Source organism: Acinonyx jubatus, chromosome B1, assembly GCF_027475565.1.
Source record: "Acinonyx jubatus isolate Ajub_Pintada_27869175 chromosome B1, VMU_Ajub_asm_v1.0, whole genome shotgun sequence".
NCBI classification, from domain to species: Eukaryota; Metazoa; Chordata; class Mammalia; order Carnivora; family Felidae; genus Acinonyx; species Acinonyx jubatus.
In genome coordinates, this window is record NC_069382.1 from 67,607,141 (window position 1) to 67,619,156 (window position 12,016).

At 35.7% G+C, this 12,016-nt stretch overlaps 1 protein-coding gene across 5 annotated transcripts in view; it reads right to left on the bottom strand.

Annotated features, from left to right (window-relative positions):
• The window catches only part of RXFP1 (relaxin family peptide receptor 1), a 139,165-nt gene that overhangs the window by 10,925 nt on the left and 116,224 nt on the right, over positions 1-12,016 (bottom strand). For 3 of the 5 annotated variants that reach the window (XM_053216777.1, XM_053216775.1, XM_027068103.2), the window contains 5 exons: positions 11,408-11,479; positions 8,873-8,944; positions 4,985-5,056; positions 1,779-1,850; positions 866-937 (listed from right to left, as the gene is read on the bottom strand). In XM_053216777.1, the coding sequence (XP_053072752.1) occupies positions 866-937; positions 1,779-1,850; positions 4,985-5,056; positions 8,873-8,944; positions 11,408-11,479 (360 nt within the window). The remainder of the gene's footprint in view (positions 1-865; positions 938-1,778; positions 1,851-4,984; positions 5,057-8,872; positions 8,945-11,407; positions 11,480-12,016) is intronic. The other 2 variants (XM_053216776.1, XM_053216778.1) reach the window with 2 other exon arrangements.

The window sequence follows — 12,016 nt, forward strand, 5'->3', positions numbered from 1 at the left end:
TGCCCCAATTCAGGTTTATTCCTTGAGTTGTTTCTTGGGTTTTGTGAGCTACACCATTTTCTCCCAATAAACTATGTTTGGCTTACTTTAGTCAGAGTGTTTTATGTTGTGTGCAACCAAAGAAACTTTTAAAAGCATCCTCTGTGAGGAGTTAGGAAAAACAAAAAGAATGTCCCGTGTGAGATTTAAAACATAAGCGAAATTATAGAGTGGTGACACGACACTTTGTAAATTATTGAGAATTAATTACCCTGGCATGGAGATCATTCTCATATCTGCTGGAAGATTGCATTCAATTAAAGAAAATGTTCCCAAAGCATGGAATCAATGGTACTATAATACACACTGTTTGAATAAAAGATTTTTCAAAGTTTACCAGTTTATCCATACACACTTGCTCCAATCATGTCCTAACATTGGAGGCAATTTTTACTGAGGAGGATTTCTCCATACTGTCCTCCATTTACAGCAATTGTTTATTTATAGTTATTTTGTGTTGCTTATGTAAATTCTTGTTTTTTCATCTGGTAGCACTTATACCATGTGTGCAAATTACTAGCTCCTCAGGTAAACATCAATATGTATGAATGGTGTCAGTGCTGAGGAGAGCTTATAGGAATGGGTGGGTTCCGTCCACACTCATGTTCTCTGACATTTAAAAAATCACCTTTGATTCTACCAAACCATGGAACGGTAAAAATCATCCCACCCCATAGCAACACTTTAAGAATAATATTGTTTAGGCAAATTAGTTAGTAGAAAATTTGATAGATTGGATGCATTGGGTATGGATGTATTAGCATAGTGCACATGGAAACATAAAAGATGAAAATCAAGGTGAAAAACAAGGAAAACATCTGCTTACATGTGAGAGAGATTCATTAGAGGTCTAAACATCCTTTGTTGGATATTTGAAATTTCAATTCCTTCTAGGCTGCTAAAAATACCAAATTAATTATCAAAATAACATGTTATAAGGGTATAATAAAATGACTTTTTGTGATGGACAATTAATAAGATACTGTCAGTCAACACTGATTGTGAACCAAACATTCATCCTCAGCCTGCCCTACACACTTACTTCCCCAACTCCTTTCTGATTCTAGCATTTATACACATATATCTCTTCTATTTGAAGTTTTGGATCCTTGTAGATCATAACACAATGCTTTGTGTATAGTAACTACTCAATAAATATTTGTAGAATAAATGAGCAAATATCTTTTAGACAATGTTACAATAGCAGAGGAGTTTTACATTTTGAAAATTTTCTAATAATTTTTAAATAACAATTTTTTTTCTAGTAAGATGCCATCTAACTGAGGGACATTTAAATTAAATTAACTGAGACATCTTTTAGAGGCAATTGTTAGACCATAAAAGATTTTTTTGTGTGTGGTGTAAATAATGATTTATATAAGAGAATATTGCATCTTTGGCTAAAAGTAGCTATAATAAATTCTTAGATACCAGTGCTAGTAGAGAAATAGATATGCAGAGATGCCTTCAGAGGATCAAAATAAATGACCCAATATAAACTCCTGGTGATTACAGCAAAATATAGAATCATTACCTAATTCTTAGTTTATAAACATGTAAGATAAAACTCACAGCTACCTGTTGGTTTATAGTGAGCACTCACATGATTTGGTGGCACTTAACTAACATCCTGGAAAAGCGCTTCTGATTTGAAAGATTCTACAAATCTTACAGAATTTATTAGTCAGTATATAAATAATGATTTCATCATAAAACTATCCCCATAGGTATATACTTACAGAGACTTGAGTTTGACAAGATAATCAAATTGATTTGCTTGAATTTTCTGGATTGGGTTATAGGAAAGATTCCTGTTTTTTAAAAAAAGGCAGCAGTAGGTCATTTCTAGAAACTTCTTAAGTAAAGAGAAAATGTATCTCGACTTTGGTACCAAAAAAAACCAAACAAACAAACAAACAAAAAAAAACAAGTGTAGTAATAGCACTTGCCTTACAGAGATCATTAAATATTTACAGAAATTAATGGAGATAAAACACTTAGAATAGTGCCTGGCTCTTAGGATTTTGTTAGTGTAGAGAGGGAGCTAAGACAACATAAGAATGGAAGTGAACTAGTCAAGAAATGGCTCTCACCAAAGAAGTGATAGGGTACCCTATTCTATTAATTCAAAAAATTGAATTAATAGAATTACCTTGAATACTTTTACCAATAAATCTTATTCCAAAGAGTGATGCATTTGTTCTAATGATTTGTGAGGCATGAAATGAACAGTGAAAGGCTAGAGCTGGGAACAAAGAGATATAGACCAGAATGACAGTGCAGCTGAATTCTGATGGAAAAAATTTCATAATCCTTTTTGAAAAAAACAAAAAACAAACAAGAAGCATTGAAACAAGAATCATTGATTAAAGGGGCTTCTCAGGGCAAATTCTTTTAGAAATTTATTCTAGATTAGACCATTAGTTAAATGGAGGAGCTATTGGGGAGTGGTGATTGCAGAAAGAAGGAAAGAGAGGAAGAAAGACAAATGAAAATTGAGTTGTATAAAGGAACAAAGTGAACTCAACAGTCTAGGACTAGAAGGAAATTATCTGAACACAATACAGGCTGTCTATGAAAAGCCCACAGCTAATATCATGCTCAATGGTAAAAGCCTGAAATTTTTTCCTCCCAAATCAATAACCAGACCAGGATAATCCATTTTTCTTCTATTTAACGTAGTACTGAAAGCCCTAGTCAGAGTAATTAGGCAAGGGAAAAACAGGGCATTCAAAATGGAAAGGGAGAAGTAAAATTATTTCTGTTTGCAGATGATATGAAACCATGTGTATAAAACTCTAAAGCTTGCATGCTCGTGCACACGCGTGCGCGCGTGCGCACACACACACACGCACACACAACCGTTGGAACTTATAATAAAATTCAGGAAAGTTGCCAAATGCAAAACCATCACACAAAAATTGAATGTGTTTCTTTACACTAACAATGAACAATCCAAAAAAGGAATTCAAAAGATAATTCCATTTACAATAGCATTGAAAGAATAAAATACTTAGGAATAAACTTAACCAAAGAAGTGAAAGACTTGACTTTGAAAGTACAGTGTTGCAGAAACAAATTTACAAAGATACCAGTAAATGGAAAGACATTCTATGTTTATGGATTAGAAGACTTAATGTTGTGAAGATGTCAATACTCCCCAAAGTGACCCACAGATTCAGTGCAATCTCTATCAAAATCCTAATATATTTTGTAGAGATAGAAAAATCCATTCTGAAATTTGCATGAAATCTCAAGGGACCTTGAATAGCTAAAGCAACTTTGAAAAAGAAGAACAAAATCGGAGGCTTCACACTTCCTAATTTCAAAACTTATTATAAAGCTACAGTAATCAGAACAATGTGGTACCGTTACAAAGACAGGCATACAGACCAGTGCAGTAGGATAGAGAGCACAGGGATAAACCCTTGTATATACGGTCAAGTGATTTTCAACAAGTGCACCAAGACTATTTAATGGGAAAAGGACAGTTTTCAACAAATGGTGCTGGGAAAACCAGATAGCTATTCACATACAAAAGAATGAACTTAGAACCATACCTTACATCATGTATAAAATTAACTGAAAATGGATGAAAGACCTAAATATAAAAGCTAGAACTATAAAACTCTTACAAGAAAACATAGGGGAAAAGCTTCAGGGCATTGGATTAAGCATTATTCTTGTATATGACACCAAAAGCATAGGCAACAACAACAACAAAACAGAAAAATTGGACTACATCTAAATTAAAAACTTCAGTGTGTCAAAGGAGACCATCAACAGAGTGGAGAGGCAATTTACAGAATATAGAAGAAAGTATTTGTAAATCATATATTGAAAAGGATTTAATATCTAAAATACATAAAGAATTCCTATAATTCAACACCAAAAAACAACCCAATTTAAAAAATAGGCAAAAGACTTGAATAGACATTTCTTCAAAGAAGATATATGGCCAATAAGTCCATGAAAAGGTGTTCAGCATCACTAACCATTAGGGAAATGAAAATCAAAACCACAATGAGATATCATTTCACATCCATTAGGATGGCTATTATCCAAAAAAGTGTTGTTGAAGATGTAGAGAAATTGGAATTCTTGTGCACTACTAGTGGGAATGTAAAATGGTGTAGCTGCTTGGAAAACAGTATGTTGTTTCCTTAAAAAATTAAAAATAGAATTACCGTATGATCCAGCAATTTTACTTCTGGGGCTATATAATGAAAAGGATTGAAAGAAAGGTCTCAAACAGGGATTTGTACACCCATGTTCATAGCAGTATTATTCACAATAGCTAAAAGGTGGGAGGAACTCAAGTATCCATGAATGGGTGAATGAATAAACACAATGTTTATGTTTATATGTGTATATATGTGTGTATCTCTCTCTCTGTGTATATATATATATATGTGTGTGTGTGTATATATATATATATATATATATATATACACACACACACACACACACAGACACACACACACACACACACACACAATGAATTATTTAGAATAGTATTATTACTAATTAATGCTATTATTCAGAGTAATAACCAGAAATTCTGACACATGCTACAACAAGTATGAACCTTGAAGACATTATATTAAGTGAAATTAGCCAGTCACAAAAGCTTAAATATTGAATGATTCCACCTAATGGGTACCTACAGTAGTCAAATTAATAAATACAGAAGAGAGATGTCAGTCAGGGGAGGTGATGGGGAAATATTGTTTTATAGGTATGGAGTATCAGTTTGGGAGGATGAAAAAGTTCTGGAGATGGAAGTGATAGTTGTATAACAATATGAATGTACATAATGCCACTGAACTGTACATTTAAAAATGGTTAAATTGGTAAATTTTATGTTACAGATATTATTACAATTTAAAAAATAAAAGGAATTAAAAATAGAGAAATGAAGTGACAAAATTAGTATCAGTCTTACAATTGTGAGAGCTCCTTCAGATCCTTAAATACTTGCGGTGGAAGATTTTCAATCTTATTACTTCCTAAATCCCTAGAGAAATAATTGCAACCATGTCATATTATTTTCTTAAGACTTTATTGATTGTACTGCAATTTGTTAGGGAACCATTATACAACTTTAAACAGTGCTATTAGTGAGTTATATTAATTACCAGAAGTCTAAACGTTTTAAAAAAGGAGTATAACAGGAAAATATAAGAATAACCCATTTTGGGGGCGCCTGGGTGGCTCAGTCGGTTAAGCGTCCGACTTCGGCTCAGGTCATGATCTCATGGTCCGTGAGTTCGAGCCCCGCGTCGGGCTCTGGGCTGATGGCTCAGAGCCTGGAGCCTGCTTCCGATTCTGTGTCTCCCTCTCTCTCTGCCCCTCCCCCGTTCATGCTCTGTCTCTCTCTGTCTCAAAAATAAAAAAATAAACGTTAAAAAAATATTTGAAGAATAACCCATTTCGTAACTTTTTCAGAGACAAATGCTTGATGATATTTGATCTTATCCCAACAGATCCAATTTTCTAATTTAATTAATATATGTGTTGTGCCTCTTTTCCCCTTTCCTTCATTCCCTTCAACCTTTTGTGTTAGAGCAGTAGTATAATTTGGAGCCTTAATTTTTTCATTTGCTTGGGTTTATTATGATTACCAAATGGAAGTGGATTATTGTGGGGGCAAGCATCTTTCACAGGTGACAGGCATGGGATCTCATATGCTCTTGGGGCAGGATACTTTGGGTGTATGTGTAGAAGTTGGGCTGCCTAGCATAGTATGACCTTGTAGCTTAGTATGACCTTGTAAGAATGGTTTTTTTTGTTTTATTTTATTTTTTAAATTTATTTATTTTGAGAGAGAGAGAAAGCAGGCAGGGGATGGGCACCGAGAGAGAGAGAGAGAGAGAGAGAGAGAGAGAGAATCCCAAGCAGGCTCCACACCGTGAGCGCAGAGCCAATGTGGGGCTCAAACTCACGAACTGTGAGATGATGATCTGAGCCGAAACCAAGAGTTAGATGCTCAACTGACCGAGCCACCCAGGAGCCCCTGTAAGAAGGGTTGTGAAGGTAACAGATCTTGTGGTAGCTTTGGTGGTGGCAGCACTCATGAAAAAGGTTCAGATTCTTCTAAACAAGATAACATTTCAATAGGTTTTAGTTCTCCAAAGTGATCAAGAGATGCTAAGATAAAGCCTAACCACTTTCCCTACCCATCTCCAAATTCTATTAGTTTCACAAGGAAAAGTAGGAGAATGTATGTATTTGTTACATGAGTTGGAGTGCTTATAAATCAAAAGTGAGATTATTCAACTTTGAAGGGCATGATAGTTTTAGATTTGAGGTTCTTTAAAACTTATTGATTGATTGATATTTTTGAGAGATAGAGAAACAGAGTGCTCATAGGGGAGGGGCAGGAGAGAGGGAGACATAGAATCTGAAGGAGGCTTCAGGCTCTGAGCTGTCAGCACAAAGCCCAACTTGGGGCTAGAACTCACAAACTGTGAGATCAGGACCTGAGCTGAGGTCGGCTCCTTAACTGACTGAGCCACCCAGGGGCCCCTAGAACCACCCATTTTAAACTATTGCCTCTTAGAAAACATGCCATTTTCATCCTTGGAAATTGGATTTTTCAAGCCAGTGTTTAATATGGGATTCAGCAGGCTTTTGGTAGGACTAATGATTTGCCTTGGTTATTCTCTCTGCAGGTTTTCTTGCTCATTCCTTTACCCCTGAACCTGGATTAGCACTGGTTGTGGACTTCACTGTTTGTGTTTCATGTTCCCTGCTGGTTATTGATACTCACATAGAACCTGCACCTTAATGTCACCATGAAAGTTAGGATTTGGAGAATTGCTTTCTCTTTTTTTTATAAATTTTTTTTTTAATGTTTATTCATTTTTGAGAGACAGGGAGAGACAGAGCATGAGCGGGGAAGGGGCAGAGAGAGAGGGAGACGCAGAATCCAAAGCAGGCTCCAGGCTCTGAGCTGTCAGCACAGAGCCCGATGTGGGGCTCGAACTCACAAACTGAGATCATGACCTGAGCTGAAGTTGGGCGCTCAACCGACAGAGCCACCCAGGCGCCCCTGGAGAATTGCTTTCTGATACTCACACAGTGGTTGCAAGTAGGATAAAACAAGGAAAAGTATGGATCCCATGACTAACTTGTATTTTAATACCTAGATAATAACTTTGGATCACCTGTTTGCACGTCTCCTTAGTATTGAGAATAAAATAATTTCCTATTTACTGATGATGTGGTTCAGTTGCCAAATACCAAGAGTTGTTACAAAACTTGCTTGGGTCTAATACCTATTGAGATTTTCTTGCACATTTAGTGAATGATTGCTACTGCCTACCAAAAAATGTTTCAGGCTAATTGTTATGAAAAAATTGGGGATTTCAATGGCTTGTTTATTGATGTTTTCAAGCAGAATGCGGCATATAAATTACCTCCATCTGTCTCAGTATGTAGGTAAGGTATCCAGAGAAACATTCTAGTTTACATTCTTTAGTTTTTTTATGGAAAAGTTTTAATAACTTAATGTTCTGCCCAGCTTATTGTCAAAACATGTTGATGTGTCCACAATCCAGATTCTTTCCAGAAAACACAAAACCAAACTACAGCTGACCCTTGAACAATGTGGAGGTTAGGGGTGCTGACCGCCTTACCCCTATGCAGTTCAAAGTCCACATATAACTTTTGACTTCCCCAGAACTTAACTACTAATAACCTACTGTTGCCCAGAGGCCTTACTGATAACATAAACAGTGAATTAACACATATTTTGTATGTTATATGTCTTATATACTGTATTCTTTCAATAAAGGAAGTTAGAAAAAAATAAAGTGTTATTAAGAAAGTCATAAGGAAGAGAACATACATTTACAGTTCTGTGCTGTATTTACTGAAAAAAATCCAGGTACAAGTGGAACATCACAGTTCAGACCTATGTTGTTTAAGGGTCAACCGTAGTTGTTAGCTCAAACTTTAGCAAAAATCCAATTGAGAAAATTAATACTAAAACATAAAAAAATTGTCCGAAGAACACGGACTTCATCCATTGCTCAATATATATTTTATTCTGACAATCAGCTACTATGTGCTTGGGCCACAAAGCTTTGGTTTATCAGAGAGTTGTTTTTAATACTCTTTGGAATTCTGTCATTGATCTTAAAAAAGGGACATTATAAATAGCCGATTCAACTTCTGTCTCTCTTCCATTATTATAGGCTGGGATGTTATCCAAGGATGTCTGATTTCTTTTGGATCCAAGATTATCTTTTGTTTCTAGAATTAGCAAAGTATGTCTTTTTGTTTTAAGGTCTCTGAATCCTAACTCTTTAGGAAACTTAAAAACAAATGTGCTGTTCCTCTCTAGCAATGGGACAGAGGATGTATTTTATTTATTAATTTTACCCTGACTTTATTATTTAGCTATGTTTCCTTTATCTCCTTTTCCTTAGGGCACCTGGGTGGCTGAGTCAGTGAAGCATCTGACTCCAGCTCAGGTCGTTATCTCGTGGTTTGTGAGTTCGAGCCCTGCATCTGGCTTGCTGATGTCAGCATAGACCCCGCTTCGGATCATATGTCCTCCTCTGTCTCTGCCCGTCCCTTGCTCATGCTGTCTCTCTCAAAAATAAAAGAAAAAAAAAATCTCATTTTCCTCAATACTTATTTTATATATATTTTAAAGTGTATTTTTCTAAGCTGTCTGAGTTCATTTATGGTTCAAAGTGTAGACAGATAATGCTAGGAAAAGAGATAAATATTTCTCAAATGTATAAAAGCATATATATGTAACAAGTGTGAACTAAAACAATAGAAAGAAAAGTCTTATCAATATATGCATAATCAAACTTACAATTCATCTAGCTTTTGTAGAGGTGCAAAAGTATTTTCACTTAGATGATTAATTTTGTTTTTCCTCATTACCCTGAAAGTAAAAAGAAAAATATGTTGTAGCTCTTTGAGGTAAGTGATAAATGAGTTTTTGGAGAGAGGATTAACAGCCTAAAAAAAGGAAATAATTATATATAGTGATTTGCACATCAAGTATCTTGTAGTATGATAAATTACCCAGTCTTGTTTTAGTCTTAAATTTCTCAAAATTTTTAATGATGAAAAAAAATTATTTGATTTTTTAAGTGAGGTAGGGAAGAATTCTGCAAGGGAGTTAGCGAAAACTTCAACGCTTGAGAAAACAGACTGAATATCATGCAACCGAGAGCACAGGGAGCTGTTATAGAACTGCCTCTTCTCCAGCCTGTATCGCATGTCTCTCTAACAGAATACCCTGCACACGAGCACTCACACACATTGGAGTTGATGTGATTTAGAGTGGAGTTACCTAAGGAAGTATAATCTAAGCTGGACCAATTCAGAAGATCTCTAGTTTGGGATGTTGAATCAGACTGTATATAATTCTTGACCAGTTCATTTCTATCTTTCTTTCTTTCTTTCTTTCTTTCTTTCTTTCTTTCTTTCTTTCTTTCTTTCTTTCTTTCTTTCTTTCAAGTTTATTTTTGAGAGAGAGAGAGAGAGACAGAGTACAAGCAGGGGAGGTGCAGAGAGAGAGAGAGAGAGAGAGAGAGAGAGAGAGAGAGAGAGGGAGGGAGACACAGAATCCAAAGCAGGCTCCAGGCTCTGAGCTGTCAGCACAGAGCCCGATGCAGGGCTCAAACCCTCAAACTGTGAGATCATGACTTGAGCTGAAGTTGGATGCTTAACAGACTGAGCCACCCAGGCACCCCTTGTTTCATTTCTGCACTGATCTTATGTGTTCTGAATGTTTCCAATTCTTTAAACATTGTGAGGCACGACCCTGGAGGTTGGTCTTGTCCCATCCTAAAGTATTTATTTCCTCTCAGCTCTCCAAACCATTATCTCCTGCCAGGATCTCTAGACCAGAAAAGAGCAAGCACCTGCCAAGAGGAAATTCACAAATGATATCTTCACAAAGAGGCTTCTTTAAAAACAAATACAAGTAGAACAACAAAGAAGTTGTAAGTTTTTCAAATATCTATTTGGTCTATGGCCTTTAGTTGCAATTTGGTTTCCCTTGGGCAGTTAGTAGGAACTGTTTTTTGCATGACTGATATATAAGCATCCTGCACCCGAAGACTGCTGAGCTCATTGCACAAGAGTTCAAACATCTCAGTGACCTGAACCCTTTGGAATGGGGGGAGCACACTGGAGAAAAGTTATTGTATCAGTGGTAACTATTGCATTGCCTGTACACAGGGGTCCTAGTATTTTGGTTTCTAGTATGGATTTCTAGATGGATTCTAGTGTGGTTTCCAGATGGATTCTAGTATAATGGTTTTCAAACTTTTCCCATGGCAACTACACTTAAAAAAATGCATTTTACATTGGGACACGACAAACACCCACACGAGCCAAGATTTATAAAACAATACATTTAATGACCCAAATTGTGCTACGACATTTTTACCCAATTCAATTCAACTTTCATTAAAAAAGCTAATCAGGAGGTACCATATTGCTTTCATCATCCACTTGTGAGTTTGAACCCACAGTTTGAAAAACACTGATCTGAGAAACTGTAAATGAGGCAGTTGTGTTTTCATATTGCAAGACACCTCAGCATCCTTCACTTTCATGGGAAAAGCCATGTGAATTTAAAATAGGCCAATAGGGGCGCTTGGGTGGCTTAGCTCGTTAAGCGTCTGATTCGGCTCAGGTCACTATCTCACATTCTATGAGTTCGAGCCTCGCGTCTGGCTCTGTGCTGACAGCTCAGAGCCTGGAGCTGATTCAGATTCTGTGTCTCCCTCTCTCTCTGCCCCTCTGCCATGAGCACTCTGTCCCTTTCTCTCTCTCAAAAGTAAATAAACATTAAAATAAATAAATAAAAAAAATAGGCTAGAGAGGCAGATGGAGAAATTATACCCAGTAACATTCTAGAGTTTATCCTGGTGTCCACAATTATAGTGTTAGGGGTGTAGACATTCTGCAGTGTTTTAAAAAAATTTAGTTGTAATTCAATTTGTCCCCACAATCTTTACAGTAATAATTTGCAAAGGGCAAACATTCTTACAGAATACTACTAATTTGGTGTTTCTCAAACTGAGATCCAAGGAGAGATTTTAGGTGGTCTGTGAACATTTCTTTCCATTAAAGTGGGTATCACTTAAGTTCGAGAAAAACAGGTCTCAAATAATACAGTACCGTTGCGATGATCCATGTTATGTTGTGAATCTTTGTTAAGCTTGGTTTGAACTCCAATAATTTTGCCAATATGCTTCAGTTTCAGAAAATTTTAAGTCATCAGTGAACATTTGCCATAATTACTGTGCATGTTTATGCTAACTAATGTTCACATAAATGATTCATTTTGTTTGTAAAGAGGCCATCAAAAGGATAAAACACTACTTACAAAACAGTTAAATTACTGCAGGAAATAAAAGTCAAATTTCTTAAATTATGGATATGGTTGCCTTCAAAGTCCCTGAAACATAAAAACAAAAATAATAAAGCTAAATTTTAATCATAGAAATAAATTGATCAAGAATTATTTGATTTCTAATAAAATATCTTTTTTTCCACATACTGTTTGTTTCATATAGATTCTCATATGTAGCCACTTACATAATAGCTGAAATAATATATATATGTAATGCTTCTTTTTCTGTGTTCATAGTAAAAATGTTTTGAGTCATATCTGTATCATATGTTCATATAGGCACATATGTTATCCTGAGAAATGTGAAGAGAATGAGAAGTCAAATTAAAAAACTTTGTTATGATAAATATCCACTTAACAGACATTTAATAGTGATCTGTATTAAACATCTGTCTAGAGAGTTACCAATAGCATTGCTCTAAGTGGGGTGACCCTATTTGCTACACTCTGTAGAAGATTTTATTATCCTGCTGCCAAAAAAATATTTCACCTCTAACTCCCTTGCCTAAACACCCCCTGGAAAAAATCTCAATAGCATTTTACCACTGAGAACACCACTGTTTGCTTTATTATATTGCCACA